The 27,949-nt window shown below is 38.8% G+C and overlaps 4 protein-coding genes across 6 annotated transcripts; 1 reads left to right on the top strand and 3 right to left on the bottom strand.

Moving 5' to 3' along the window:
• Positions 1-792: 792 nt before the first annotated feature.
• Positions 793-8,968, top strand: ifngr1 (interferon gamma receptor 1). The gene is made up of 7 exons (XM_079462240.1): positions 793-1,069; positions 3,758-3,884; positions 4,223-4,395; positions 5,186-5,334; positions 5,797-5,959; positions 6,083-6,225; positions 7,812-8,968. The coding sequence occupies exons 1-7, from the start codon at positions 994-996 to the stop codon at positions 8,178-8,180; spliced, it is 1,200 nt and encodes a 399-aa protein (XP_079318366.1). The 5' UTR covers positions 793-993; the 3' UTR covers positions 8,181-8,968.
• Positions 8,969-9,000: 32 nt separating this feature from the next.
• On the bottom strand, positions 9,001-15,206 carry ltv1 (LTV1 ribosome biogenesis factor). Its single transcript, XM_079462239.1, has 11 exons — positions 15,013-15,206; positions 14,619-14,750; positions 14,034-14,231; positions 13,650-13,734; positions 13,260-13,389; positions 12,945-13,137; positions 12,673-12,800; positions 12,443-12,579; positions 10,787-10,839; positions 9,968-10,168; positions 9,001-9,422 (listed from the first exon to the last, which is right to left on the bottom strand). Exons 1-11 carry the CDS (start codon positions 15,013-15,015, stop codon positions 9,309-9,311), a joined length of 1,374 nt encoding a protein of 457 aa, XP_079318365.1. The 5' UTR covers positions 15,016-15,206; the 3' UTR covers positions 9,001-9,308.
• Positions 15,207-15,707: 501 nt separating this feature from the next.
• capn9 (calpain 9) lies at positions 15,708-23,048 on the bottom strand. Its single transcript, XM_079462849.1, has 20 exons — positions 22,628-23,048; positions 20,910-20,979; positions 20,558-20,676; positions 20,138-20,271; positions 19,884-20,052; positions 19,692-19,775; positions 19,527-19,612; positions 19,278-19,355; positions 19,042-19,202; positions 18,726-18,883; positions 18,431-18,639; positions 18,284-18,320; positions 17,736-17,816; positions 17,336-17,393; positions 17,187-17,251; positions 16,909-16,977; positions 16,716-16,794; positions 16,466-16,582; positions 16,293-16,351; positions 15,708-16,097 (listed from the first exon to the last, which is right to left on the bottom strand). Exons 1-20 carry the CDS (start codon positions 22,820-22,822, stop codon positions 16,071-16,073), a joined length of 2,055 nt encoding a protein of 684 aa, XP_079318975.1. The 5' UTR covers positions 22,823-23,048; the 3' UTR covers positions 15,708-16,070.
• A 102-nt stretch (positions 23,049-23,150) lies between these two features.
• taf5l (TAF5-like RNA polymerase II, p300/CBP-associated factor (PCAF)-associated factor) lies at positions 23,151-27,817 on the bottom strand. 3 transcript variants are annotated; one of them, XM_079462846.1, is made up of 7 exons: positions 27,647-27,817; positions 27,163-27,303; positions 26,975-27,079; positions 26,705-26,898; positions 26,082-26,228; positions 25,487-25,897; positions 23,151-25,168 (listed from the first exon to the last, which is right to left on the bottom strand). In XM_079462846.1, exons 2-7 carry the CDS (start codon positions 27,299-27,301, stop codon positions 24,371-24,373), a joined length of 1,794 nt encoding a protein of 597 aa, XP_079318972.1. In that variant the 5' UTR covers positions 27,302-27,303; positions 27,647-27,817; the 3' UTR covers positions 23,151-24,370. The 3 variants fall into 3 exon arrangements, with proteins under 3 accessions (XP_079318972.1, XP_079318974.1, XP_079318973.1); XM_079462848.1 differs by having other exon boundaries at positions 27,643-27,778; XM_079462847.1 differs by having other exon boundaries at positions 27,534-27,773.
• Between the last annotated feature and the right edge of the window lie 132 nt (positions 27,818-27,949).

Raw genomic sequence — 27,949 nt, 5'->3', positions numbered from 1 at the left:
AAGGGTTTTCAGACTATAAAAATATTAAGAAAGAAATGGTTATTTTAAGAAACATTATATGAAAGGTTCTTTAAGGAACCAAAATGGTCCTTCAAAGCCATACAAAAAAGAAACCGTGAGCGGGTTTGAGATAACCAACTTCAAAGTTTTTGCATTCCATTTGACTGTAGAAAAAACATTTTCCTAAACAAGTCCTAAACGTAAAGGAAAAAAACATCAAATAATGTAAATAAGTTGTCAGAGAATAAAACTATATCAATAGCTCAATTTGGACAAATAACCTTATAATTCCAAGGCAACCTTATATTTAACATTAATGAATACTATTGTAACACACACTTTTTTATTAAGGAATTTTCCGTATTGTTTTTACAGCTGTTTTACCAATATTTAAAATGTTGCGTTCAGAGTTAACAGAAACACTTTCAACTAGCACCTTTATCTTCAAGGGGAGCACATTCTGTCCTTTCTAAATGCTCTCGATAAACGTAAAAACCCGTATAATAGCCTATAATAATCATGTAATATTTAATAATAATGTGAGTGTCTGATGTGTAATGTAACACACTGACATCAGAGGGCGTCGTCCGACTTCACCCGAACAGTGAAATGTGACCCTACACCTATTACGAGATCAAAACCCTAATCGATGGCGTCACACACTTGTCATTTTAAGACGCTAGAAAACGTTCATTTTAGATTTTCGTAAATGTATCAATTTAATTGACTTTTAAATGATTTAATCCCAAGCCTATGAGCGCTATAGTTAGGCTACCTGTAAAGCGCACACCTGTGGGAGTGAATGCACGCGTCATTTCCCCGAAGTGCGCGCGCCTCTTCCCTTTCATCCTCAACTTTTGTTGATGACGCTCCGTATCACGGATCACAGAGACACTGTCGTTTTTTCTCAAAATAAAGAGCAATAATGTGACGAGATTTTCTTTTCTTTTTTGACTGGAGGATATTGTCTGTGAACGGTGTATTTAAACCGTTATGAAAATAATGCTGTTACGGGGCTACGTGGTTGCCTTGTCTATCTTGATCTTGGGACCCGGAACAAATGTTGACGGTAAGGATCTTTAGTAGGAGCGATGTTTTTATCTGTAGTACTCATATTTTTGTATTTGTTTTATGTGTCGGCTACTTGTTGTAAAATTATGGTAATACTAATGCTAAGTCAACATGACTTTACTCAAATAAAATAATGCTTAATTGTTTATGGACATATAGTTTAGTTTAATCATTCATGACACACTTTATCTTGTTGACTTGTCAACACTATTTAGTCTAGTCAACCGTTTTAAGTTTAGTACACACTTGGTACTAGTTTACATTTCTGGTATAACCGTAGTAGCCACAAATGTAGCAAGCTAACATACTTTAACCACAATATTGGTAGTAAAATTCTGGTCAAATACGGTCGTAAACCCATATTTAATTTTCTTAAATGGATTTATTCACAATTATTAAGCAATGTGTTTACCAAGCCTTTAAGAAGTAGAGACCAGGCTATAACTTGGTATTTATGTTTATAATCTATAAAAAGATTTGTACTATTTCATTGTTCATTTCTATCACTTCTTTCGCGGGATGAAGCGGTTGATACTGGTGCCAGTTTTTATCGCCCTTCCAGTCAAGGTTCACCCTGAACACACATGACATGTAAAAACTCGCCCGAGAAAGAAAAATGCGAAAAATTCTGAAGTTACATCTATACGTTTTAATGTTTCACTTATCTGTATCGCCTCATACACAGACAATGTATGAAAAGACGGAAAGGTGAAGAGTTTATTGACTAAACCCATAAAGCAGGTTGAAGTTCAAGTATATCAGTGCTGAGATGTTTCTGTAGTTCTCTGACATGCACAGTCATAAAACATGATACCTGTCAGATAATAAAGTTAAATCTCTGTATTGTAAAGTGGACCTGGCATTTGCAAACATTGAGGCTCGGGAATGAATGTAAAGCCAAAAGGTTGTGAGATTTCTTTTCTGACCTGTTCTGATGGTTTTGTTCGCTCATTTACGAGAGATTGTGACAAATATGATTATGGAGGACCTACAAAAAGCTGAAAATGCTCACTTGATAATGTGTGTGTGCTCGGTGGGCGTTCTAAGAAGATGGCACAACTCAAAAAGAAGTAAAAGTTTCTCAGTCCTGGCTTTCTTGTGAAACCAACATAAAGACTGACTGAGAAATGACTCTAGCCAGAACTAGAAGAACCAGTCTTCGGGCTTCAATGCACACAAAGAACATTTTTGGTCGTGCAGGATATGTCAAAGTGAGACGTGATCAGGTGTAAAACACAGTTAAACTTTTCCTTCACGTTTCTTAGCTTTGAGGCCGTCTTCTGTCTTTCACAACACAAGGTGTGTAATTAAAAATGACAGCCTTCCTTACAGACACTAAACAATTGATGACATATCTGGGACTCAAGGGCGTATCCTGTTTATCCATCAATAAAATATTTTCATTTAAGTTCAATAGGTGACATCTAAAAATAGTAAATTCAAATGCTTTTAAAAGAATCTAAAGCTCAAACGTCCAAAAGAGTGGATAATAAAAGTTGAAACAGGCATAAGGAATATGAAAATAATGGCCTTTATATGACATCTGATAACAAGCAGCAGGTGTGAACGTGTGTGTGGAGGCGTTTAAATGGAAAGAGTGGTTAAAACACTGCCTAGGGGGAAACAGTTTTTTAATGGAGAGTTTGAGATCGCTGCTCTTCCATTGAGACCCAGAAGAGAGAGAGAGAGGGGCTGAGGTCACATGATATGCAACCTATGACATAAGAAGAATGAATGTAGCTGTGTCTCTTTAAGGCCTGTTCACACCAATAACGATAACAAGGAGGACAAAGCGTTACAAACGTTATTTTACATTTAAGATACAGATAAAGATACATGGGGGGGATCACCTTCAGAGAACAATAAATCATTGAGAGTCAATCCAAAATCTTTAAAAAAATATATTCAAGATTATGCATTTAGAGTGTAAAACTAAAGCGTGGATTGGTAGTCTCAGAAATGATCATTTGTTATTAATTTTAAACGTATTGTTCTTGATGTAAAGAGGCTTTCAGATCCTTAAAGTTCACCCAAAAACGAAACTTTTGTCATTATTATCTCACCCTCTTGTCATTTCAAAGCTTTATGGCTTTCTTTTTACCGCATATCACAAGAGAAGATATTTTGAAGAAAGTTCTACATTGCACACACAGACCCTTGGAGTGCATTATAAGCAGGGATGAATATCTCAATACATGAATCTCAATATCATGTAAGGAAAGAATCCGTTGCAAACCATGACATCAATACTGTGAGGGTAGTCACAACCGCTACTGTTGATAACATTCACACGTTACTGACAGCTGATGTTCTCGCCTTTCTGCTTGCCATACAGGTCCACCGTCATTGTGCAGAATGATGAGCTTTGGGGCATTCTGATTGGCTGAACAAGGAATCTTGCCAGAGCCACATTTTTATGTTTTCCGTGTACAGGGTGTAGTCACAGACGTAATGTTTCATGTCGGTTGACGGGAACTTTTTCAGCGTGCCATTTTATAAAATTAAAAACACTTTTCAATATGATCGTCTGTCAGGAAAACAAAGCCACGTAAAAATGGTCCACTATGCTAAGAATATTTGTATCTTTTGATTTTGGTTCTGCTTTTGTTGTATATACGATGCACACGAAATGCACAAAATCATATGATTTATTAAACTTGAAAATGTACTTTTTCTTTTCTTTCAGCTCAGAGCCTTCCTGCTCCCAGCAATGTGTCTATAACGTGTGACAGTTATAAAGTTGAAGTACACTGGCAATATCCACATGCCATCGAGAATGTTGTCTTTCAGGTGGAGGTGAAGGATAAAAGCAGGTAAATCCACTGTTTTAAAAAGCTTTGTTACAAGATTTAGTGACCTATATATATATATATATATAATATAGTTGACATGTTTAAAGCTACTTACCTGAATAATGTATTTTGCTAAATGGCACTGATGTTTGAAAGTAACTCTATAGGCCCACCAAAGTACACAAAAATGTGCGCTAAGTCTTGTTCACTGGGACTTTTTTCTCATTATTGTGTGAAATCTTTCCTTTCATGTTTAATGCTTCTTTTTGTCTAATGTTCATTTTGAAGTGAATGGCAGCATTTGACTCTGAAACTCTCATACTGCCATACTGCTGGATAATACGTTTTCTCTGTTACAGGACTGAACTTAAAGTCACAAGCGAACACTGGATGAACATATCCAACATGCTGCAGATTCCATTGTACAATACTTACGTTGTCTTTGTGACAGCCAGACAGGGAGACAATAAATCACAGAATGCCATCTCAAACACATTCAGTTTCAATGAGTACGCCACGAGCAATATTAAGTGTAAGTGAATTTAAATAAACACAGAATCTGCATGACCATGTGATCCTGATATAACATTTTCCACCAGCAATATGTTTGTCATTTAAGTAAACAGAATAGATTTGCAAAGCATTGCACTTGCATATTTTATTCAAATTGACTTTTTTTGTTTACTGAATAACATTTGAATATAATGTTAAGGAGTCTATTTGTTGGTGTTTTAACATCGGCAAAGTTTTAGCTTTTTCCATTATATACAAAAAATCAAGATGAATCTTTATTAAACATGATTTTTCAAAATTTCACGTAAAATGTCTAATGATATTTATAATATATTTTTAAATATGTGTTTTCTGTGGAAATTGAGCCCATAACCTTTGCGCTGCTAACACAAGAAAAAGGTTGAGGAACATTATAAATGTATAAACGGTTTCAATAAATTTACATTTAAGAAATATATGAAGAGTTTGGTTCCAAAAAGAGATAACTCTGTTTTAAACATTTTCAAAAATCCAGTTTTTTGTAACGTTAACATGTTTTTATTGTGTTTTACTGTGTAAGTTAGCTGTATTTTTTTAGTTAATTTGGCTGAAATCAAAACAAACCAACTGCAGTTTGATTGAAATTAATTTGATTGCACAATAAAATAACTGGATTTTAGATATTTTCTAAACATCTCATTTAACCAAACTCTTAATATATTTTAAATCGGATTAAATGGCACATTGACAGATCTGACATGGTTATGATGACTGCTATATTGGTTAGGCATTACATTAATAATGTTCATCTTCTGCTCGGCTGTTTCCAGGTCATTTGGAGTTTCCATATGTTACGATGTCGGCAAAAGAAGGAAAACTTCACCTAGAGTTTACCAACCCTCTGTACCTGTACAGAAACACACCAGCTCTTCGCAATAATACAGATACAAAATTTGATTTCGAGGCTGCATCAGAAGAGGTTATATTCAACTTTATGACTTGAAATTCATTACATAAGAGTATATTGACAAAAATATTGTGACGCCCCCTCTCTAGTAAACATGTTTCTCTATTCCTTTTTTGTTCTGAAATGACTGTACCCCAAGTAATTGATGGGTTTGGGTGGTGAGTGTTTGGCTCAAAGGGGTTCAGCTGGGTTCAGGTCTGGGACCATTAAAGTTTGTCCACACTAGACTGAATCAATAATTTCTTTATTAATCTTGCTTCGTGCACAGGGACATTGTCATGTTGGAACAGAAAAGGGCTAACTGGCGCTATAAAATTACCAGCAGACAATTCTCTTGCATATCATGAGATGCTGTAGCACGATTTGTACTTGATGACTGACGTAGTCAAACCTGTTCATTAGATGGGGCGTATACAAAAAGTGTTTTTTTTCTATGAAGGATGCAGGAATTACATTTCTGATTATTTGTTTCAGAGCAATATAACTTCACTCAGTTGTGAAATGGAGAATAAAACATGCGAGGTATCTTTTGCCTTTGCCAAGAAGAGAGAAAAATACTGCATCAACCTAAAAGGAGATATCGGACAAAGAGTGCTTAAGCAGAAGATACAGTGTTTCATTGGAGACCTGACATACTGTAATTACATTAACTGCACAACACAATATGCACACAATGTTTTACATGTACCTTGTCCAACGAAAAAATAAGTGTGCATCTTATGGCAATGTAATTTACTTATATTTTCTTTTTCTCAAAAAGATCCGCCGATCACCACATACCTATATCCATTGCTGGGGGTTGTTATAACATTGCTGATTTTAGCCTTTATTATAATGTTGCTGGCAAAGACATGCAACGAGAAAATAAAGAAGAAAGCAGCGTCTGCGTTTCCCTCATTCTTGGTAAGACCTGTTCCAATTTTATGACAAGTGTTCTTTAAATCAATATACGGAAAATTCTTGTGTTTATATAATATTGTAGTATATTATAATTTGTGCAGGTCTTGGTTTTATCACTATAAGGGCTGTTAAACGATTAATCGCGATTAATCACATCCAGAAGAAAAGTTTGTGTTTACATAAAATAAACCTGTCACTCAAATAAAAGGTTAACACCTCGATCGCTCACATAAACCTGAAATATGACACATATACAGCATATGATGTATGCAATAAACAAATGCGACCTCCGGAAAATGGCATGTCTGGTCACATTATCATAAAGCCTTAGGACTAAAAGTATAGGTTTGGTGTCATTTGAAAGCACACACTTTATTTTGAAGTCAGAATTAAGCTTGCAGAACTTAATAAAACACATTTCTAATAATTCCAAAACATATATGACATATCGGTCACACTGTATTTTAAGGTCCAATTATCGGTAATAACAAACCATTAACTACGACTTTTGCTTCAATAAACTCCCAATTTGTTGCTCATTAATAGTTAGTGAGGTAGTGGTTAGGTTAAGCTATTGGGTAGGATTAGGGATCATGCAGAATATGTGCTTTATAAGTACTAATAAACAGCCAATATGCCAATAATAGGCATGCTAATAAGCATCTAGTTAATAGCTATATTTCACGTTCCATCTTCACCTTCAATACGATCAGTATCAGTTCTCACATTCTTAGTAAAAACCCTCCTATATTTCGTCTGTCCAGATCCTTTTGAGTGACAGGTTGACAGACCTTTGACATGAGGGTCATAAATCAATCACATAGTATATGATTCTACTTCTTATATATGGACATTTGTTGATTTTTTATTTAACTTAAAAATATGGGTCGAAGACGAAAATGCTTTAATCATTAAAACAATGAGTGTAATAATTATTGCTTGAAATTGTTGTTAAAAAAGTTTTCTGTTTAATTTAAATGCATTTTAGTTTTTCTGAGCAAAAAATTGATTTTTCCCTGATTTAAATAAGACCCCCACTCAAATGTAATTAAGTGTAACAATCTTGTCCGGCATATTTACTACAAAAAATAAGTTATGACAAATTTAAAGACTAATTACTTTTGCCCCAAAGGCCAAATGTAATTTCTTATTTGTTAAATTTGCCACCATCCTTGGTTTTGCCAATTTGTCAACAAGACAATTTCTATAATTAAATTTATAGTGACATCTTAACTTCTTTGACCCATATACTGTACATGTATGCGTTTATAAATACAAAATCATTTTGCATAGTAAACAGACATATATTATGTAAACACTTTTATTTGACACACAAACATTTACTCCGGATGCGTTTAATGTTTAACAGCCCTAATTAATATGCCTGAGTTTTATTGTACCCTCATAATCATTAATTCAATTGTGAAAATGGTCACAGTGAAGTCAGCCTTTTAAAATACAACAGACTCCACCTTCACTGCTCGCCTACAACAAAAAGCCTTCAGGTCCTTTTGTCACGTTGTGTTCTTTACTAGAAACATTCCTGCTGTGGGATTGGTTACTGTAAAACTCTGTTTCTGGTTTGGTAGGTTTTCAAGCCAACGCAAACACACCTGTGCAGACCTCTAAATATGGAGCCGGAAAACGTGGCGTGCGATCTTCGTATTGAACCAGTCACTAATGACCCTGCAGAGAACACCAAATTAATAGAGATCGACCCCGATGAGCAGCAGTCGTCGGATTGTCAGAGTTCTTCCGTCGACTCCAAGAACTACAACAAATATGCCGGAGACTGTGACCTGGAGGATGGCAGAGACTCAGATTTTGGAGAAATGGTCGACAGTTGTCACAGCCACACAAGCAGGTCCATCAGTGACGATTCTGCAGGATACGACTGTCCACACGTCCTTAGACTAGAGATGAGTCCTGGAGATGTAGTACAAGGTTACAGAAACTAGAGACCCGCCCAGGACAAACACAACATACGAGGTGATTAAGAGGCTGACATGTGAAGGGAAGTCCCAGAAAAGGCAAAACAATTATCAGGAATGGTTTTCGGGAATATGACTGGATCAAATCGTACATTGTGTGTTTTGTACAACTGTTTGTACAAACAAAAGCTTTCGTGTGATGTGATATGAAGTGGAATTTCCCAGGTATTCTGATTCACAGCATTGTACAATAACACTTGAAGCATTCGTCATCGGCATTTATCTTCTTCTCGTTTTGCAACTACAGGGATGTTTATGTATGTTAGTGTCTTATTGCATACCAGTCTTACAATCTTGGGTGTATTTTATAAAGTTTTACACAACTGTAAGATTTAACAGTTCTGCTCAGGTTATGACACAAGCTACTTAATATTTGTGACGGCAAGATTATAAGGTAACAATTCAGACTGCTTTGCGATGGCATCACAACAAAAAACGTGTCCTAAAATGGTTTATCGACTAGAAATCCAAATCTGAATAGCTTTGTCACTGTGAAGCTGCGTGTGCAAGTAAATGCCGTCTTTCCGCTATGAAGTGCACTTTGTAACAAAATTCTGTCTGTTATTACGAGGACAGGAAAGACGTTTAAGGTTAAACTTATTTTTTATGTAAACTAAATTAAAAGGGTAAAGCATTTTAACATACCCAATTATTGAGCCATCTAGAACAGCCATGTTGATTATTGTATACCATATACTTGTGCCTTTTTTATGTATATAGTGTATTTTTATTAAAAGTGGGGTTGGATGCCATGGAAAAATGTGGTGTTTGCTATTTTTAAATACACAAGGACTACAAACACGAATGCTTTTTGAAAACAGTCGGAGGTTTTAATTGCACTGGCTGTTGGTGAGAAATGACATAATTCAATCATACGCTGATGAAGTACATTAGAGGAAAAGATGCTTTAGTTTGTGTGCATGTTGCAGACTGCTCTTACACAGTACGACGTCTTGCTTTGACGTTCACAGCTAAATGCTGCGATGACACACCGGGGCAAACATGTACCCCTTTGAAGTCCTGTGTGCAGTAGGGTCCTATAGTGTCTGCTGGCACGCAGAACGTCGCAGTGATGTTCACAGTCTCTGAGAAACCCTAGGAGAGCTTCATACCCTGAACGTTTGCTCTTAAGTTAACCATCTGCTTCTCCTGCATCTGTTTCTCCTGTTTGAACGCCAGTTGGTTTGCTTTCTTCTCCGTCCTCCTCTCCTGCACAAATCGCAAACAATCACATTTTAAGATAAATGATCAACTGCAGGTTAAAATTCATATGAGGAATTATATCGTTTTTAGTTTGCCTGGTTATCAGAAAACTATTTAAATACGCTGATTCTACGCTGTTAATATTTGAAATGTTTTATAGGTTTTGCAACCCAACGGTGAAAGGGTGAGTGTTTAGCCACTTGAGCTGTTTTATTATGCGATTGCTAAGCTGTTCAGAGTTATCAACAAGATTTGCGCTTTGATGTATCAGCTTTAGTGTTTAATACTCAAGGTTAGGAATAAATTTTTTAAACATCTCCAAATGTTGGTGAAAAGTCCAGTCTGAAGGCAATGGCTGTAACTAGCTGATGTTGGGCCGATAATGTCTGATTGCAGATACTGCTGATAAGACGATGTTCTTGGATGACAAGTAATGCACAAGCAAATATCAGACTACACTGCACTGCAACTTATTTCATAACAATTTCAAAAATATTTATTTATATGACACATGAAATACTGCCATCTGGAGGTCACGGCTTTGTACGCACCTTCCTCTCCATTTTGATGGCCTGTTTTCTAGCTTTCCTCTCCTCTGCGCTCTCTTCTCGTAAGCGGGGCTGCGTGGAGACCCTGGGAAGGTCCGAGTCGTTGATTCTTTCCATTCTCTCTACTTGTTTGGCCGTCGGGCCTCTTTTCTCCAGGACGTCCAGAGGAATGCCCGTCTTCTGGGACACTTTGATTGGCTTAGACTGCAAACAAACCCGTCAACCGTTAATCAGCCGCAGGACATTCACGTGAAATAACTCAGAAATCTCTTAGTAATGCCATCGACACCTGAATCTCTTTGATGATCTTACGGCGTAAAAACATTGTGAAAAGCAATTTTGAACGGCGACTAAACACAACATTGTGTCTTTATTTAGCTGGGCGGGTTAAACCTGACTGATCACTCCAGGTGCCTGACAATAACACCACCATTAGTCACGTTCTCTTATCAATGCATTAAAAAACAAGTTTACATTCTCTTATTGATTCATAAAAAAAACGATTTGTGTCAAATTAGTGAAAATATTTGACATATGTCTTTATTTACAGTGTGTGTGTGTGTGTGTGTGTGTGTGTGTATTAAACACTTACCATTTTTAAAACGTATTTTACAAGCTTATTCATATACACCCTAAATGGAATTATTTACAGTAGGCGGCATTGTCTGGTGGCGGAAAACATGTCATTTTAGCTACATGCAAACTAGATCTGGATTTGACTTGGAAATGTGACCCTCCGCGCACCTCCACTATGTCAGTTTACAAAACAACCCCTCTGAATGGGTCATTAAACATCATTGACAAAATGAAAAGTTTCTTTACCTTAGGAGAGTCCTTGATGAGTTTGGGTCGGTTGTACAGGTTAGAATATGTGCCTGCGTGAGAGAAATACTACATGATGAATCACTTCAGATTACAAGCGTCATTCAGTAAATTTTGCTCAGAGTCATTTAATTTTGAGCATCTTTAGATCCGAGGTTTTTAAACATGGTTTACTCGTTTCAAACTAATAACAGAATTTGTTTTTTCAATTTAATCAAATAGCAGGATTAGATTAAACATTAAAATGACCCTCTTTAGTTAAAATGCTTTTATTGCAGCTGGACTGGAGTTTGTCCTCGTAAGGAGATTCATTCAACACTGCCTCAAAACTAATCATCATTCATTTTATTTACATTACGCACTGAAAACAGTGTTTTATTATATATGAATAAAGACCTTCAGTGGTTTGAAGCAACTTCTCTTTCTCTTTTTTTTATCAGGAAGTAATGTTCTTTTCTCTTTGACTCAACGGAAACGGTGCATTTTATACAAACATATCTAATGAAGGGTTTTATTTTGCATTAAAGCGACCAAATCTGCAAATATGTGTAGTTATCTTCACAGTGAAAATCATTTGATCTGTCAAGCTTTTAGTGTGAATCCACAGCATGTTCACAGCTCTCCTCGGTCATTCTAGTTAAAGTGATAGTGCAGACAAAATGTAATCAGGTACAGCCCCAGTACGCCAACTTGTTTCAGAAAGGTTTTTATAAGTCTAGATCCTGGTTTCGTAACAGGGATCCCATTTCTTTTAATGGGCCATTCTTAGATCAAACTAAACACTCTTCAAAGATACGATATATGCAATAGTACTATATAGGTACTCAAGATTAATATGACATTTGTAGAAACGGCGTTTGTAAGCCCATCTTTAAAGTTTTGCCTAAAACACACCCATGACTCGTTATTATTGTATTATTGCTCCTGTATGCCGTATCGCTTATTGCTCCCTGATCTCTTTGTTAGTCGCTTTGGATAAAAGCGTCTGCTCAATGACTAAATGTAAATGTCAAGAGAATAGGGAAAACCCTTTAAGACCTTGCGCCTGGTGTGCTGAGCCTTTTTTCCATCCGTAAACTAGCAAAAGTGGATTGGAACACACCCTAAGTACACTAGCGCCATGTGCTAAGGTCATTAAAATATGGCCCCTTAAAGCAACAACAAGCCTTTATCAACCAAAAAATATACTCTTTAAAATTATTTTAGTTGTAGGACAACTCTTAACTGGACGAATTGTACTGCCCCTCCTACCTAAGCAGCCCTCTATGGGCTGAAATCACACTTGTAACTTTGGTACGCAGGAAAGTTCACAAGCACCGCCCATCACCTGCTTTAAGGCATACGTTACGTTTTACAAATAAATAGGCTTTTACTTTACTTTTTTATGGTAACTCGGGCTACTTTACCTGATCGGTGGACATAGTTTCAAAACAATGTCTCTGTGTACTCCGGTTACATCAGCTTTGTAAACAAATGAATGTGTATTGCTGACCACAGGGAAACTTTGCGACAGTATTTACGACACACGTATCAGACAATTGCACTTATAAACAACATAGGGTAACCAATCACCAAAACGGCTCGGTTTGGCTTTAGAATAATAATCATCACTTGTTGACATCACTGTAGATGACTCAGTACTTGTGGAGTACTCACTGATGATAGTCTCACAGTCCCAGCGCTCCACAGGTGGCTCGATGACAACTGTCTCCATCAGCACCACCTCCTCGTCATCGTCTTCTTCTGTTACCGAGGGCAGCTCAGGAGGACCCAGCTGATCCGGCTTCTGATATCTAAACACACATAGAGATCTATCAGTCCTCCTGAAGACACACACACACACGCATGCAGATCTTAAGATATAAAAGTTGTTCACACACACTTACTCTTTCTCTTTCTGAATGAAGTAGTCTTTGATGACCCCGTCCAGCCTCTCGCTGTCTGGTTGGATGTAGCCCTCCAGCTCTGCGTTATCCAGCGCTCCGATTTCATCATCGTCAAACTGCTCGTAAAACTGCACGAAAACAAACAATGCAAGAAACGCTGTGTTTTTAAAAAGGAATCAATGTTACATGATGCTTATGGAGCAGAATTTGTGTTTCCTCACATCAATGATAGGCTACACAAACGTGTCTGTCGCTGCATTTTCCTGACTCACCCTTTCAAAGCGATCGTCCAGAAGCGTGAGCTGCTCGTTTCTTCTCATGACTGAGGAGGTCATCGAGTATTCCGTAAAGCGACTCTTCGTTTCGCAATCCCCAAACATGAACTCCCGGGAACCATCTCCGTCATCCTCCGACACACCCCCTTCATCGTCCGTGTCCTCCCATTCATCATCATCATCATCATCACTGAGGTCAAAAACAGAACAGAAAACAGGTGATGGATGAAGGCCAAGTTATGCAGAGCTTTCACCTCATTCACCTCAGTGTGCAGCCGTTATGTTCTTATATATTTTCTGACTCAGCCTTACCCCATGTCGCCATCCGTGACTTCGTTGGCCTTGAGGACAAAGTCATCATCCAGCATGTTCTCAGGGTCTTCAAAATCATAGTCCTCATCCATAGCAGCGACGATGTCAGGGTCCATATCCAGCCGTGGCCCTGGAGGTGTCAAAAAGAGAGACAGACAGTGAGGACAAAGATATGTAAAAAGGCATGATTAAACAAATAAGCAAGATGAAAGCAACAGCATTGGCCCCAATTGACAAAACCAACGAGACATTATTCAAAATATCTTCTTTAGTGTTCCACAGATGAAAGAACCTTTTACAGGTTTTAAATGAGATGAGGGTAGATAAATGATAGCAGGATTTTTTATGTCTGGATGAACTATCCCTTTAATCTGATCCTGCAGGCCTCACCTGAAACAGGAGCGGCTTTGTTTAACAAACCCACTTCCTCTTCAAAATCCGAGGCAAACACAGACGAGGGAAGCGTGATGGAGGCCTGCAAAAAAACACTTTATCAGGACATCAGAAACACACATCTAAAGATATTCTGGATGTGATATACGGGAAACACAAGTGGATCGTGACAGTGTCAACATGAATGCAGTCCCTTGCTGTTGCACTACAAACAAGTCACGTGTAGCCAAAACAATCAAACAACGTTTGATGGCTGTATGTGAATTCAAAACATCAATTTAATAAAGTGTAGCTAGATGTCAGATAACCATTGACGACTAATAATATATGTCATTGTCTATGTTATACGCAAAGATCAGAGTAGCTGTTGTGTGACCTCACAGGAACACGTTTGACATCTTCCTTTGTCTTCTCTTCATCATCGTCGTCTGTCGTCATCGATCGAGCATCTCTCTGGACTTGAGGGGTGGAGACCAGCGTTGTGGCCTGGGACACTTTCAAATGCTGCAGGTAGTCGTAGTCATCGTCGAAAAACACTCCAAACTTCAGCTGTTCTTCTCTCCTCTTCTCGACCTCTACCTGCGAGAACACTTTGGCTAAATATCCTCCGCCACCTTTTACTGGACCGCTTAACAGCTAAGCCCGACTTCATTCTCTATGCTATCTGTACATGGAAACTGTGGTCACGGTCGGTATACAACAGTGTATGTGATGATGTCCGTACACGTATATTGCATAAATAGTGAGGATTGCATAATTCTGTCCATATAATGCTTTTTATACAACATATGTACTAAGGACTCCTTAATGATGTCTAAATAAAGCTGTGTGCTGTATGTAACGAGATGTATATGATGCAGCAAATATCTATAATGTGTATATAGATGTGTATATGATGTTATATATAATGCCGTCTATATGAAGCTGCCTATAGAACAATGTGTAATGCTTGACAGTTTGTTTCACCTTAGCAGCAGGTAGAAGCACGTGTTGAGGCGCTTTCTCATCGGCAGCCAGGGGGTCTTTCTGACTTCTGTGCACCAGATGAAATGATACTGCATTCTTTTTATCGATGAAAGGTTTCCTCTTTCTGTGAGGCTGCACGAAAACAAACGTCACCGCTGATCGTTATACGACACACACAGATTTAACTGCAGTAAACACATGATTCTGGTTATTTAAAGATCCATTTCAATCAATGTTGGATGTGTGAACACATTCATGCTCGAGAGTTCATCATCACCATTAACTTTGTTGTTGATAACATTCATATTCGCTTTAACATCATTATCTAGTTATAAGCAACAAAACAACAACCGTGTGACCATCTAGGACGACAATACAAACGTAATTTACTCACCATTTTTATGAAAAAGATTGAATTATTTGATGGTTTTTATGTCCGGTGAATGGTGTAAACAATAATGTTACAATTCCTTATGTTTCATCGAATTAAACCACAAAAACACTTCTGTTGGATGGAAACACATGGAGCACGGCGGACATTTTGAGACGGTACCATTTCCAACGAGCGAAGGGGCTGAACCAAAAAACAGACGGGTGATAGTGTCGAATTAAAATTGTATTTTTAGCAGCTTTTGTTTATGTACATGACGTGTTTATCTCAGCTTTTACTACACATTGGGGCATATAAATAAAAAGCAAGAATTAGAAAACACCCCTGATTTCATTTTGGTTTGGTCTGAAGAGACGCGTCGACGTTACGCGTTGATGACGCTTCCAACAACCGACGTAATCTCAAATAAATAAATAAATCATTTGTTAACAATTTTATCAATCAATGGATTAATATTTATAAAACACGGGGCGTTTAATAAAAATGTAATTTATTCATCTTTTCCATTTATTTGATTTGATAGTAAGTAATGGAGGTGAATAAGCATAAGTTTAATTAAATCAACAACAATTTTTAATTTAATAGAATTATAATATATTTATAAAAAAGTGTAATATTTCTATCTAAGCACGCATTTTAATGAAATGTAAATTTACTATTGTTCTACCACATTGTCAATAACAAAGACACAGACATTTAAAGCACCAACTTTTTATTTCATTCATTCATTTTATTCGCATTTTTTGGTTCCAGTAATTTTAAAAAGCAACTGAAAGCTCAGATAGTTTTAGCAGCTATTATAAGAATATACGATCTGGCAATATTACAAACACAAAGAAGTCATCAAGTCCCAAATCAAAACAAAATAGGATACTATCAAGAATACGACACTGAAGAGTTTGTTTTTTAACCTTCTTATTAACACCATCCGTTTTTATTAAGAATCTGAAAACAAACACACAGAACAAAAGCGTGTGTATTCAGTATGAGTCGACATCCACAGTGGCTTCAAACATATAGATGTTCTGTTCATTTGCTCCTTCTCTTGTGTCATGAAATCCTCAGATGTTCATGGACAAAAACAGGAACTGTGGAGAAATAAAGACACAACATTTTACAACAAAAATACTGAAAACATTTGATGTGTTTTGGTTGTCATAGGCTATTTTCTTATTTTAGTCTCACAGGAAATGGTTGTAGTGTATCAGTGCATCTCAGGCTGTCATTTATATCAGCTTCAAATGTGGTGCAATTACACATAAACCAGAAAAAACGTGTTATACCTGATGCATATTTAGACCGATCGTGCCCGTCTTTTTCTTGTCAAATGCTTGGAAAACCCCTGGAATAGAAAAACAAATCAGTGCTTTCGTCTGTATATCCACACATCTCAAATTTAATCTAAATGAGAAAACAATACATTTCCATAGAGAAATCTGTTATGTTTGCCACTTACTGAACATGTTCTCCAATCGAACGATACAGGTCAGGTAATCGTCAAAGTCAATGTCAAAATTGGCATCCATGAACCTGAGACCCAACAGCTGCAGAATCTTGTTATTCAACTGCATCCCTTGATAAAGCAATATCAAATATGCGTTAAGTTTACTTTTTTACATGACTGCATACAGTAGTTTCCAATCAATAATTTCATTGCATTACATGCATTGCATAGAAATATTGAATCTGCTTTTCTGTGTGTTCACCTGCTGCGTTGAGAGCGCTGCGGAGCTCATAGGCAGACATGCGGCCTGAACGATCCGTATCGAAAGACAAGAACAGCATCTGCAATGGGACAATATCATTATAACATCTATAAAATACTCACACTTATTCTGAAGACAGCCGGAAATATCACGGGGAAACTTATGGGATATGTTTAATTCACCATTGACTTACAATCCATTTTTTCAGTTTGTCCCAGAAGACTTTGAACTCGTCGAATTCCAGCATTCCTGTGTTATCGACCTGTTCTCAGCTCAGGAAAATGCAACAAAAACATAAAGCCACAATATGCTAAAGTCTTATTTACATGTGTATTTACATTTTGGAGCGGCTTTTATCCGAAGCGACTCGTAGTGTTTCGTTTCAAATTAAATTGTTTTAGAATAAAAATACAACAAGCCAGTGTATGAACTTTCGTGAGATGTGCGGTGTGGTGACCATAGGAAGGATACGTCCATGAGATTTATGATGCTGTGACAGGTACCGAGGCTCAAACCATCGAACTTCACCTCTTTTCCTAAAAGAGATCATTGATGTGTTAACATGTACACGTAGACATTACAGCAGGGCTTGATGAAAGTGCTTGATAAAACAGGCTCACTTCTGCTCAGGACTGCATTCAGCACCTGCTGTAATTCTGTGGCACTGATGGCCATGTCCTACAGAGAAAACAGGACGCACAGAGCACACTTTTATTTTCTGCCTACATAGCGTCACATTAAATAAGAACCATAAGGTACAAATTGATTCCATAACAATTATCAGCTGTTTCCCATTAAAACCATCGCAAAATGTATTTACGTAGTGTGTTTTGGCTCATATTCTAGTAAGATTCTCATCCACCAAATGCATTAGCAGTAGAGACACAGAGACCACTGTAGCTGAACCAATAAAATTCCCATTAAATCCAGTAGAATTCCTTCATTTTTCAGCACCATGTAAAAATATGACATCATGCTAAAGCCACATAAAGGTGTAAATGATGTTAGATTGTGTCTCACCGAGCCAGCGATCTGCTCAAACAATCTCCTCAGACCTTTCTCCTCATCGGTTTCTTCCTCGGGAGGACTCGGTGCTGGTGGCTTTAGTGATTAGAGAGAATAAATGTTTACATAATATCCATAACCATGTTGTCAGGGGCCTATTCGACAATTTTTGGTTTTATATATTTGATTTAATATATTACATTAAAATTAAAATTTATAATTTAATCTTAAACCCCGCATTAAAATGTGTGTTTTGATGACATTTTTCCCATGATCCATGGATGATTTTTTTTACTCTGATGGTTAGTTTAGTACATCATGTACTTTAAAATATAACTATAAAAAATTCTAAATTATTATGACCATCGTGGCCAATACATGTCATGTTTCATTTGAACTAGATGTTTCAATTGTTGACCAGTTTTGAGTTGCTGTATTCAAATAATAACGTTACAATTGCAGTGAATGATAAATTTTGATTGTCCTTAAAAATTCAATTTAGCAAAAACAGTAATAAATGATAGTAAGGGATTATAGTGCATTAACATTTCGACAGAACTTACATCAGGGAGGTCAGCCTGAATAGTGCTTCCCATCTCACTGCAAGAAAAGTCAGCAACACACATTTATAAACGCATACAAGTTCTGGGAGCACTGTCAATGACTAACTATATTCTAAGTCCATCTGGTTAAATAGTGGACACACATACATGGCTGTAGACTTGTTCTCTGAGAAGAAGCGGATGAGGAAGTCGGCCTCGCTGTGTGGCTGGAAGGTGGTGGGTACCAGAAGATAGTTTCCAGGTGGCAGTCTGAAGCGTTCGGAGACCTCCCTCATGTTGACGTAGGAACGGCTGCGAGCTTTGGAGCCGTTATACCGGAAGAAGTCTTTCCCCTGTTGGTCTTGATCATTTGAAGCCTGTGGGTCCATCACACAAGCCGGGTCATAGGTCATTGTTGCAAAAAGCTATTGGTTCATCTCTTAAATCATTTGCAATCTGTTACCTCATAAATGGCAAAGCCGATGGTCTCCAGGTCAAGCCCCTCTTTCCTGAGGTGACGGCGGTTCTTCTGCATGAGCGCCACAATGACACTGCATAGACGGTCACCCTCATCAGGGTCCTTCAGTTGAATCTTGAACTGGGGGTTCGTCCAGAACGTGTCTGGGAGATTGAAAAACAGTATTAATCTACGTATATCAGTATTAATAAACTTACTGGTTTCTGTAGCTCACCTGGGTGTGGATGGCTAGAGAACACAGAAGTAATACAATCTATAGGTTTTTTTCAAATGCATGAATGACAAAGTTTCGCTTTCGTACCGATGAAGTTCCTGCATCCGCCAGCAGTGGTGCCTCTGATCCAGCTGCCCTCAAACAAGTTCACCTCCCATTTCTTCTTACCGTCGTCGACCAGGGCGTCTGGAGTGAGATTACAAATCTCCACTTTATCGAAGTTGGCTTTGAAATCTTCAAACTCCATCCTTCAACAGATCATATAGATTTAATGATAACACAATCATTTGGATTGAAGAGTGAGCAAATAATGACAAACTTACCAGAACTCTCCATCTTCCAGGGCATTGTGAAGCAGTCGATTTTTGTCTGCACTATCAACTCCATTCCATTCCCTGGCACTAAAAAATCAAGATTGTCAACATTTGACATCCAAAATACAATGTAATAATCATTAAGTCAATATTGAGAGGGGCTTGTATCCTTAAGTTTTTCGGGAAAAGTATACTGTAAAAAGCTAGATATCTCAGGTACAGTTTACTGGACTTCATCGTATAGAAATTATATCATACTTGTCGCTCCAGCGGCCATTCCACTCCACCTGACCCCAGGGGTTCCTGACCCGGATGAGCTGGACTTTGGATCCTTTGTAGTTGATCTGAGGAGATGAGAATAAAAGTAAAATAATTATCCGAAAATAAAAAACATCTAATTTGACCGATGGTTTTTATTGTTACCTCTTCCACTCCAGTAATGGAATAAGCATGGCCTTTAACAAGACCGGTTGAGGTTTGAGCTTCAGACTCAGCAGAACTTGTGATCTAGTGGTTAGAAAATAACAAAAATTACGAGAGCTTGGCTCATCTGTGTCTTTCTTCCCTTTTCAAAATGTTAAAATTATTTTATTTTCTGTACACCGCTATGCTTACGTCGATGGAACAGCCCAGCATGGATCCTCTCTCCACAGCTTTCTTGAGGATGTTGAAGAGGTTAGTCGGTGGGGTCTTCGTCTCATACATCTCCCCCACGCCACCAGAAAAGTCTTCCATGGCCTCCATGGTGCTTCCGCCTTTCAGAGCTTCATAACTGGTGTTCAGCCTGGCAAACATGAACCAGATGATGGTTTTTTATTAGATCAAAGCGAAATTGGCAAGCATGGAAGGAGTTAATTTTTTGAGCCTACTTGGCATAGGCCTTCTCCAGAAGTGCGCTCCAGAACTCTGTGTTGTCTGCGGAGTGAACAAACACCAGGTTGTTCCTTACACACGGGAGTCTGTCATCCACCACAACATCCAACCACTTGTTATGTTGCCAGAACTGCAGAAGAAAGTGAGTTTGAACCATGTAAAATCTCCAGTAGGGAATTAGGCAATATTTGAAACCCACTTCTTAATATGCAGAGTTAGAAATGCCAGTGTTTTATGTCAAACCTTTTCGAGACGCTAACTGAAAAAGATCTCATTCACTCCACTAAGTTGACTACAATATGACATCATGACTGGCATATGATTTCTGGCAGATTTTCATAATATTTTAACATTGGTTACTGATTTTCAGTGTTCATTCAAAGCAAATAGTTACAGTAAGACCAAAAGTGTCACACCTGGAAATGAAAGATGCCAGCATAGTTCCGACCAAAGTCCTGGTCATGTGGTACGACTCTCTTCAGCGTGTCCTCGTGCATGGTCAGAGAGGCAATCGCTGCCAACAGCCAACAGTCTCCTGCATGCGGATATTAGAAACGTTTGAATGCTTTTGCTTTTTTCGAAAACTCACTTTAAACTTACTGATGATTGCAAATTTCAGTTCATAACAAATGGACAACACTCACTTCATGGTTGCGTCAAATTTGTAAATTTTCTAGGGTAATTTAAATCTGTGGTTGAGTCTGTCCATCATTAACTCAACCATGCATTGATACAAGCCAATATCGCAGATATGGTGGTTAAACATACCCAGCTGTCCCTGGCAAATGTCGGTCCTTGTGGCTCCTCCAGAAATGAACTGTGGGTCTTTGCATATTTCCTGAAAATATTTGAAAATAAAAATATTGATAAGTGCTGGCATGAACCTAGGATGAAATGTCATTGGGGCTTGGTCCAGGCAACCCAAAGTACAGGGATTCAAGATGCTTCTACTGAGAACGTTTTTCCTACAGCACTACACATAGTGTCATCTCCAAATTAAATCAACACAAAAGTATTGTGCTGTTGATTCACTCCGACATCTATACCCCTGGATAACAGAAAACACTCTTAAAACCTAACCCACCAGTCTATTGAGACTGGCGACCAGTATTGTTATTTAACACAGATTCTAAAACTGTTGTTGACACAAAAGACAGGCTTCATCCTGTTGAATCAACATTGTTAAAGATTCTCCAACTTACTCATCACATGGTCTGCGATTACTGCCGTGCTAATAAACTGCCTAATCAGAGCGAGAGAAGGAAATGCGTAAACACCCATGATGCCTCTGTGAGGTGTGTCGCATTCTCAAGCTTAAATCTGTTCACCTGAATGCATAGCGTTTTCACACTGCGGCACATATTTCAGCACGTTCTACAAGAACGCCCTGGAATGAAATGCAGTTGTACTTTCATTCAGAGACCCATCAGGTATCAAAAAAAGAAAGAAGATTCGGGCAGATAGAACACCCAAAGTGGGTAAACTGTCTTTTTGCATGTTGTGGGATCATCTTGTCACATATCCTTTGTAGATAATAAAACTGTTCACATCATCTTAAATCAATTCAAGAGCCTAATTCCACCAAAGCCTAGATACTAATATAACAACCAGCAGCATAAATAACCTACATTCCACACATGCCAAAATTCTACCTACACTGGGGTTCACTTCATTGACCACATTATCTTAGATGTACAGTATATGAGCCCAGATGATTTTTGCTAGAAAACAACATTTTGTTACGTGAACAATTTTTGTTAAACATTTTTGGAACGGACATTTTGTTTTTCTGGATTTGTTTATCTGATATCTTCAGAATTGAAAGGGATTGTTCACCCAGCGATAAACATTATCTCATTTAATATCCCGCTGTTTTTTTTCTGTTTTTTTTCTGTGGTGCTCATACAATGGAAGTCAATGTTTTTCGGTTACCAACATTCTTCAAAATACCTCCTTTTGTGTTCGGCTCAAGAAAATCATACAGTTTCAAAATTTCATGAAAACGAGTATTTAAAATGTATGAATCTAAATTATAATTAATCTTAATAAAATGTATGATTTTTACACAAATCATACAATCAGTAAAAACCACTGTTTATTACCATTTCAGTGAAAATATTATAGTTTTATTGTTCTGTTGCCTTAGTTTTGAAAAATAATATCAGAAAAATCTAAAGATATGGTCCGTAACATTACATGAATTTCCTGGCAGAAATCCTCCCAACTTTGTTGCTTGTATTATGTCTTAATGTTAAAAAGGGTCATTTGCTTCACCACAATATGCCAACAAAAACATTTCATATTTATTATATAATATATCCTAATCTCATTATCCAAATAGTCACATGATCAAATCTTGACATATCAAATACAAGTCACCATCACAGAGATTCATATTTAAAAAAAAATCTAATTCAAGCCCCTCAAGATGCTTTCACATCTGAGTGAACTTCACTGGCTTCATTCTACAAGAGCAGGTTACTCACCTTCGGCCTCTTCCACTCAAAGTTAACCGGGACGTTTTGACTATAAAAGAGTGAGGTGTCAACCGCAGGGAAGTCGGGATCCTCAAACAACGTTCCCTTCTGCAAACATTCCTGCCGCAGCTGCTCGAAAGTCTTCCCGTCGCCCTGCGTGCTCACCGCCTGGATCTTCTGTGGGGTTTTGGTGATGTAGGGCATCTTCACACAGCCAATCTCCAGAACCACAGCGAGTACTGAGGGTCTAAAGGGAAGTGTGTGGAAGTACGTGTGTGGATAAATGCAGCCGCACAGGACGATTTACAGGCTTGTCAAGTTGTCAATGTCACACCCGTCAAACAGAAACAGGTTTGGGTGAAAGCAACCACGCCTGCGTGTCTACACCAGACAAGACCTCCTGAGGTGGAACTCTACCGGTTTTGAGAACCTAAGTACATTAATCATGTAGAATTGTGCATGAGAGACAGCAGAGAACGCATTTAAGAGAACAAAAGCAGGCAGAAATGTTAGGAAAATATATGAACAAATAGAACCATGATGCAGTTTTATTATGGGAAAGAAAATGATATGTTTTATTTTGAAGTTACAAAAAAGTGTCACTTGTCTACATTCTTAAGAGAATAACAAGTACTTCGCCCAAAGATAACTCGACAGTTGAACTCTTAAACAAATGGCAGTGAAGTCTGTGTAACATGTTTTATCCAGAACTTCTCGCTATCTTTGGAGCTTTCCTGAGACAAAATAACTTTTGTTTTTACTATACGAATTGTTAGAAAAGTGAAACTGAGACAAACCTGCAGATCTGTTAAACCTGGCTTCCTGGCCTAGGATTGAATGTTTTACTCAGATTAAAGTCTAGATTGAACAATAAAGCGTTAATGATGAAATAACAGAACTGTTATAATGAAAAAGAAGAAGTATAATATTTACATGTCAATGAAAACAGCAGGCTGCAGATCTCTGACACCACGAGCAGTAAAAAGAAACAAAAACATTATACATTAAAAAAACACAGGGGAGGCTCACTAAACCTGGCGGGAACACATCCAGGTTACAATTCTTCCAAAATCTAAAGATATGAAGTCTTTTCTTATATGACCAGTACAATATGTGTTGAATTGTTATTTTCATTATGAACAAGACAATAAGGTCTAAATTATACGTAATTAATGTTAACATTATTTATTGACCATTGACACAAAATATAAAAGTGTCTGAATTACAGCAAAAATGAGAAAATAAAAAACGATTAACAAAAATACTATAGGGCTGTCAACGATTCATTGTGATTAATCACATCCAGAAAAAAGTTTTTGTTTGCATAACATAACATGTTTACATAATATGCAGATTAATTTCGTATTTATAAACACATGCAAACATACTTAGGAAACATTTAAATATATGTATTCATATTTACCAATAATTGTAATTATAAATAAAGGTTTGGTTTTTATATTTTTCTTAAATATATACATGAATTTGGATGCGTTTATAAATACAAAATGAATATGCACAGTGCAGTCATATATTATGTTAACACAAACTTTGTCAAATGATTCATCAAAATAAACATTGCATGCTTTATCACACTGACAATGTGGAAGAGAAATTGAAAGACAAATTCAAGAAAATACTCTTGATACAACAATTAAAAAACAGGCCTCAAAAAACTATAGTCTCTCCAAATTTTTCTTTAGATTTTAGGGTGAAACCTGGACATGTTCTCAGCAGATTCCAACACGTTCTCTACTGCTCTTGTTTCTCAAGCGCTGTGCCCGTCACAAGCAGCAGATTACAAGCCATGAACTGCACATTGAGTATATTACTAGTGTTTCCTGTGTACTGTCCAATCAGCTCGCTGCTGGAGCCGTCAGACAGGGCGGTGCCATGTGTGTTTCGTATGTCCCAAACCCGCACAGAGTTATCCATGGACCCTGAAGCCACCAGACTACTGTCGGGGCTAAAGGAAAGGCTGGTGATGCAGTCCGTGTGACCCCGGAGGTCTTTGAACAAGGTCCCGGATGAAAGGTCCCAAAGCTTCAGTCTCTGATCCTCCCCAGCAGACGCTAAATACTTTCCATTGGGCGAGAAGGCGAGCGACAGCACGGGTCCCCTGTGCCCTGTGAACAACCTGACGGACGCCCCCTGCTGCGTGCTCCACAGGCGCACGGTTTTGTCAGAGGAGCCTGTTGCAACGTAGTTGGAGTTGGGGTGGAATTTCACGCAGTCGACGTCGGAGAGGTGCCCGGCATAGAGGCGGAGCGGGTACGTGCGTGCGAAGCTCCAGAGGCGGGCGGTGCGGTCGTGAGACGCCGTGGCAAAGTACAGGCTGCAGGGACTGACGTCCAGGTCCCAGATGGGGTAGGCGTGGCCACGGTAGAGGACCGTGTTGGTGAAGCTGTTGAGATCCCAGAAGCGCACGGTGGAGTCCTCTGAACAGGACAGGAGACCGGAGCCGTCCGTCAGGAACGCCGTGCGGTATACAGGGCCGCTGTGAGCTCGCAGGGTCTTAATTTCACTGCCTGAGGAGTCCTCATCATCTGCCTGATGAGAAAAAAAGGACATGTGAATAATACAATTTGTGAAAATGACCATTCAGTTAAACATGAATCAGGTTTAGAATCTAATTTAACAGTATAATCACCTCTAAAACATGGTTTATAGCCATTTAAGTGCATTACAATTATAGCCATTTGTTTCATTGACCAATGTAATCATTTCTCAGCCTCAAGCAATGACATTACAAAAGCAAGTTAACAATTTTGTATCTTTTTAAATGTATTAACAACATTAACAAATCGAGAAATGCCACAATGTTCCCATATTGATGTTTATAATACCATCATGACGGCAGACACTCACCTCTTCCTCCAGCAGGTCGCAGGCGAGTCTGATCCTAGACACGTCGGTCTTGTGAGGCCCCGCCTTCAGCTTCCTCGCCCGTAAGCTCCAGAGCTTCACTGACGAGTTATCGAACCCTGCGGCAAGCAGGCGGCTGTCTGCCGACACCTCTGCAGTGTTGAGCAGCTGGTCAGTGTGCTGGAACGCGTAGAAGCAGACGGTGGTGAGCGAGGGCGGACCCTCTCGCACATGCTTTATGCAGTCCTGCAACGTATCCAATGCGGCCTCGTTCTGAGGTAACCCAGTTGTGACCTCTACAGGCTCAGCCCCCTCAGTCCCGTCCACTGCGGTCCAGGTGGAGGTTGTGTTTCCCGCTCCGAGCCCCGTCCCGTACAGCTGGTAGTCCGTTCGTCGTACTGCCGTTACCTCCACCTAGGACATTTTTGGACATGAAGGGTCACCTTACAAATCGTTCAGGACACGACCTGCCTTCTTAAAGGAATAGCTCAAACCAAAATAATAATCCTGTCATTTGTTCACCCTCATGTTGTTTAAGAAGATATTTTGAGAAATGTCTTAGTGGTTTTGTGTTCATATAATGAACCTGTACTCGTACCTGTACGTGTGCGCTGAGCACCCAGCAGATGGCGCTGTTGTCATGGCTTTGAAGGTAGCGCAGCAGGTAGTTGTAGGCTTGATCAGTCATGTGAACCACATGCTTGTGATCCCGGAGAGAACACAGCTTGGGGTTGGAGGTCACATCCTGTTAGAATAACAAAAATGTTGGGAAAGCAAGAAAACAGTAGGACATTTTCCCTTTTATTAGAAATTTAAATATTCTAAACCAATTTTCCTCTTCCAATGACATGGGTGATGGCAAATTTTGTCTGAATTTACCACTTTAAGCATCTCATTGATGATTTTTTTCCACGCAGTAAAGGCCGTGGCATACTTGACTTCCGCCTCACGCACAGCTTCCTACTTCCTCATATTTATCACAGGCTAAGCGCGGACTTCCGAGTTCAAGGACAACAACCAAACAGTATGGAGTAGGATATGCTTCTAAGCTTACTGTTCTTGGTTTCAGCGTGTTGGTTTGTATCATTGTTCTTCGACAATGGCATACTGCACACTTTCTGTGTATTGACCCCTAGTGGACTAGTGCACTTTTTAGCGCATGAACTATTCTATGCGGCACGTCCGCAAGACAGACGGACCATACTTATGGCTTAAACTGACCTGCAGCGAAACGACTCCTCGCAGAAGATCCACAATAGCTTTCTGCTCAGGGTCTTGCTGGAAGAACGAATGGAAACGTCCGTAGAACGAGTCTACCGAGCCCTTCAGACCACAGCGTGCCATGTCCAAGTGCAGGTAGAGGAAGAGCGGAAACAATACGCCGCTCACCTCCTTCGTCCACGGCGCCTCCGCATCTAAGAAGCACAATAAGGTTGTTAAACCCAGAATCTGAAGCAATAAATTCAACTTGCAGATACGTTCAGCTCTGACCTTGCAGAAAGGAGCGCAGTCTGGAGAACTGGGACTCGTATTGCTGGGGGTCTGATTGACAGGGGGCTGCGGACACCACATTTGCACAACTGGTCTCTGTCTGAACTGCACATGTGAGAGACGCAGACGTCGCTGTTATCTTGCTTCACATGAACAAAACACACTGGGAACAATGGGAAACAAGTTACCGGTCAGACTAGCGGCCATCTCTTCTGCAGACTGGGAGAGTTTGGCCCCCTTCAGACAGCCATCTGTGTCTATGTACTGTCTCCTTTTCAGGTACTGGGTCACAGCATTCTGGATCTGTTCTGTCCGGACCCGCTTCATCTCTTAAAGAGGACAAAGAACACAATACTTAACGCATAAACAGGACTGATCAATAATACAGACTTTTACACTCATCATGGTCTCAAAAGCACAGCCGTGTTTCAACATTTAATTTCATTTCAGGCTAAAACAACAATCAAAGATTGAATTTGATTTCTGGGTGACGTAGTTGTTTGAATATGTGGTTACACTTATGGAAAACACAAACAGATATAGAGTGACAAAGACCTACAGGGGCAGATTTGCGCGCGGCCTCGATTACTGACTGCTCATCATCACACTCCGATCGCACATGCACACACATCACTGACGTTTAACAGCTTAGTAAAGTTGTTCACCACCTACTGCATGATCCTTATGTGACAGGCTGACAGAAAGTCGCTCTTTAAGCCATGGAAGAAGACATGCGGAGAAGACCTGCTAAACTACAGCGCGATTTCACCCGTCTCTTTCTTCTGCGCTTATTTAGATTATGGCACGAGATCACAGGCGCGGCACAGCGACATCTAGCGCACCGAGCGACTCACTGCGGAATCTGTTAAAACTAGTTTTATTTTATTTGACACTAATAAAATAGGAATTTTTACATCGTTCTTTGCACCGCGCGGAAAACGCACATTTCTCACTTCGGAATAAAAACTAAAATAT

Source organism: Barbatula barbatula (genome assembly GCF_947034865.1).
Source record: "Barbatula barbatula genome assembly, chromosome: 8".
Taxonomy (NCBI): domain Eukaryota; kingdom Metazoa; phylum Chordata; class Actinopteri; order Cypriniformes; family Nemacheilidae; genus Barbatula; species Barbatula barbatula.
The sequence above is the reverse complement of the archived record's forward strand: the minus strand, read 5'-3'. Positions and strand labels throughout refer to the sequence as shown.

Coding starts and splice junctions, on each gene's coding strand:
- ifngr1 (XM_079462240.1), top strand. CDS start 994: ATGAAAATAATGCTGTTACGGGGCTACGTGGTTGCCTTGTCTATCTTG. Junction 1,070..3,757: donor ACCCGGAACAAATGTTGACG/GTAAGGATCTTT, acceptor CTTTTCTTTCAG/CTCAGAGCCTTCCTGCTCCC. Junction 5,335..5,796: donor TCGAGGCTGCATCAGAAGAG/GTTATATTCAAC, acceptor TATTTGTTTCAG/AGCAATATAACTTCACTCAG.
- ltv1 (XM_079462239.1), bottom strand. Junction 12,801..12,944: donor TGGACGATCGCTTTGAAAGG/GTGAGTCAGGAA, acceptor GTTTTCGTGCAG/TTTTACGAGCAGTTTGACGA. Junction 10,840..12,442: donor GGACTGTGAGACTATCATCA/GTGAGTACTCCA, acceptor TCTCTCACGCAG/GCACATATTCTAACCTGTAC.
- capn9 (XM_079462849.1), bottom strand. CDS start 22,822: ATGCCCTACATCACCAAAACCCCACAGAAGATCCAGGCGGTGAGCACG. Junction 18,640..18,725: donor TCGGCTTTGCCATTTATGAG/GTAACAGATTGC, acceptor ATGGACCCACAG/GCTTCAAATGATCAAGACCA. Junction 18,321..18,430: donor GAGAACAAGTCTACAGCCAT/GTATGTGTGTCC, acceptor CTTTTCTTGCAG/TGAGATGGGAAGCACTATTC.
- taf5l (XM_079462846.1), bottom strand. CDS start 27,301: ATGAAGCGGGTCCGGACAGAACAGATCCAGAATGCTGTGACCCAGTAC. Junction 26,899..26,974: donor ACTGCGCTCCTTTCTGCAAG/GTCAGAGCTGAA, acceptor TGTGCTTCTTAG/ATGCGGAGGCGCCGTGGACG. Junction 26,229..26,704: donor GAGGAGTCGTTTCGCTGCAG/GTCAGTTTAAGC, acceptor TTATTCTAACAG/GATGTGACCTCCAACCCCAA.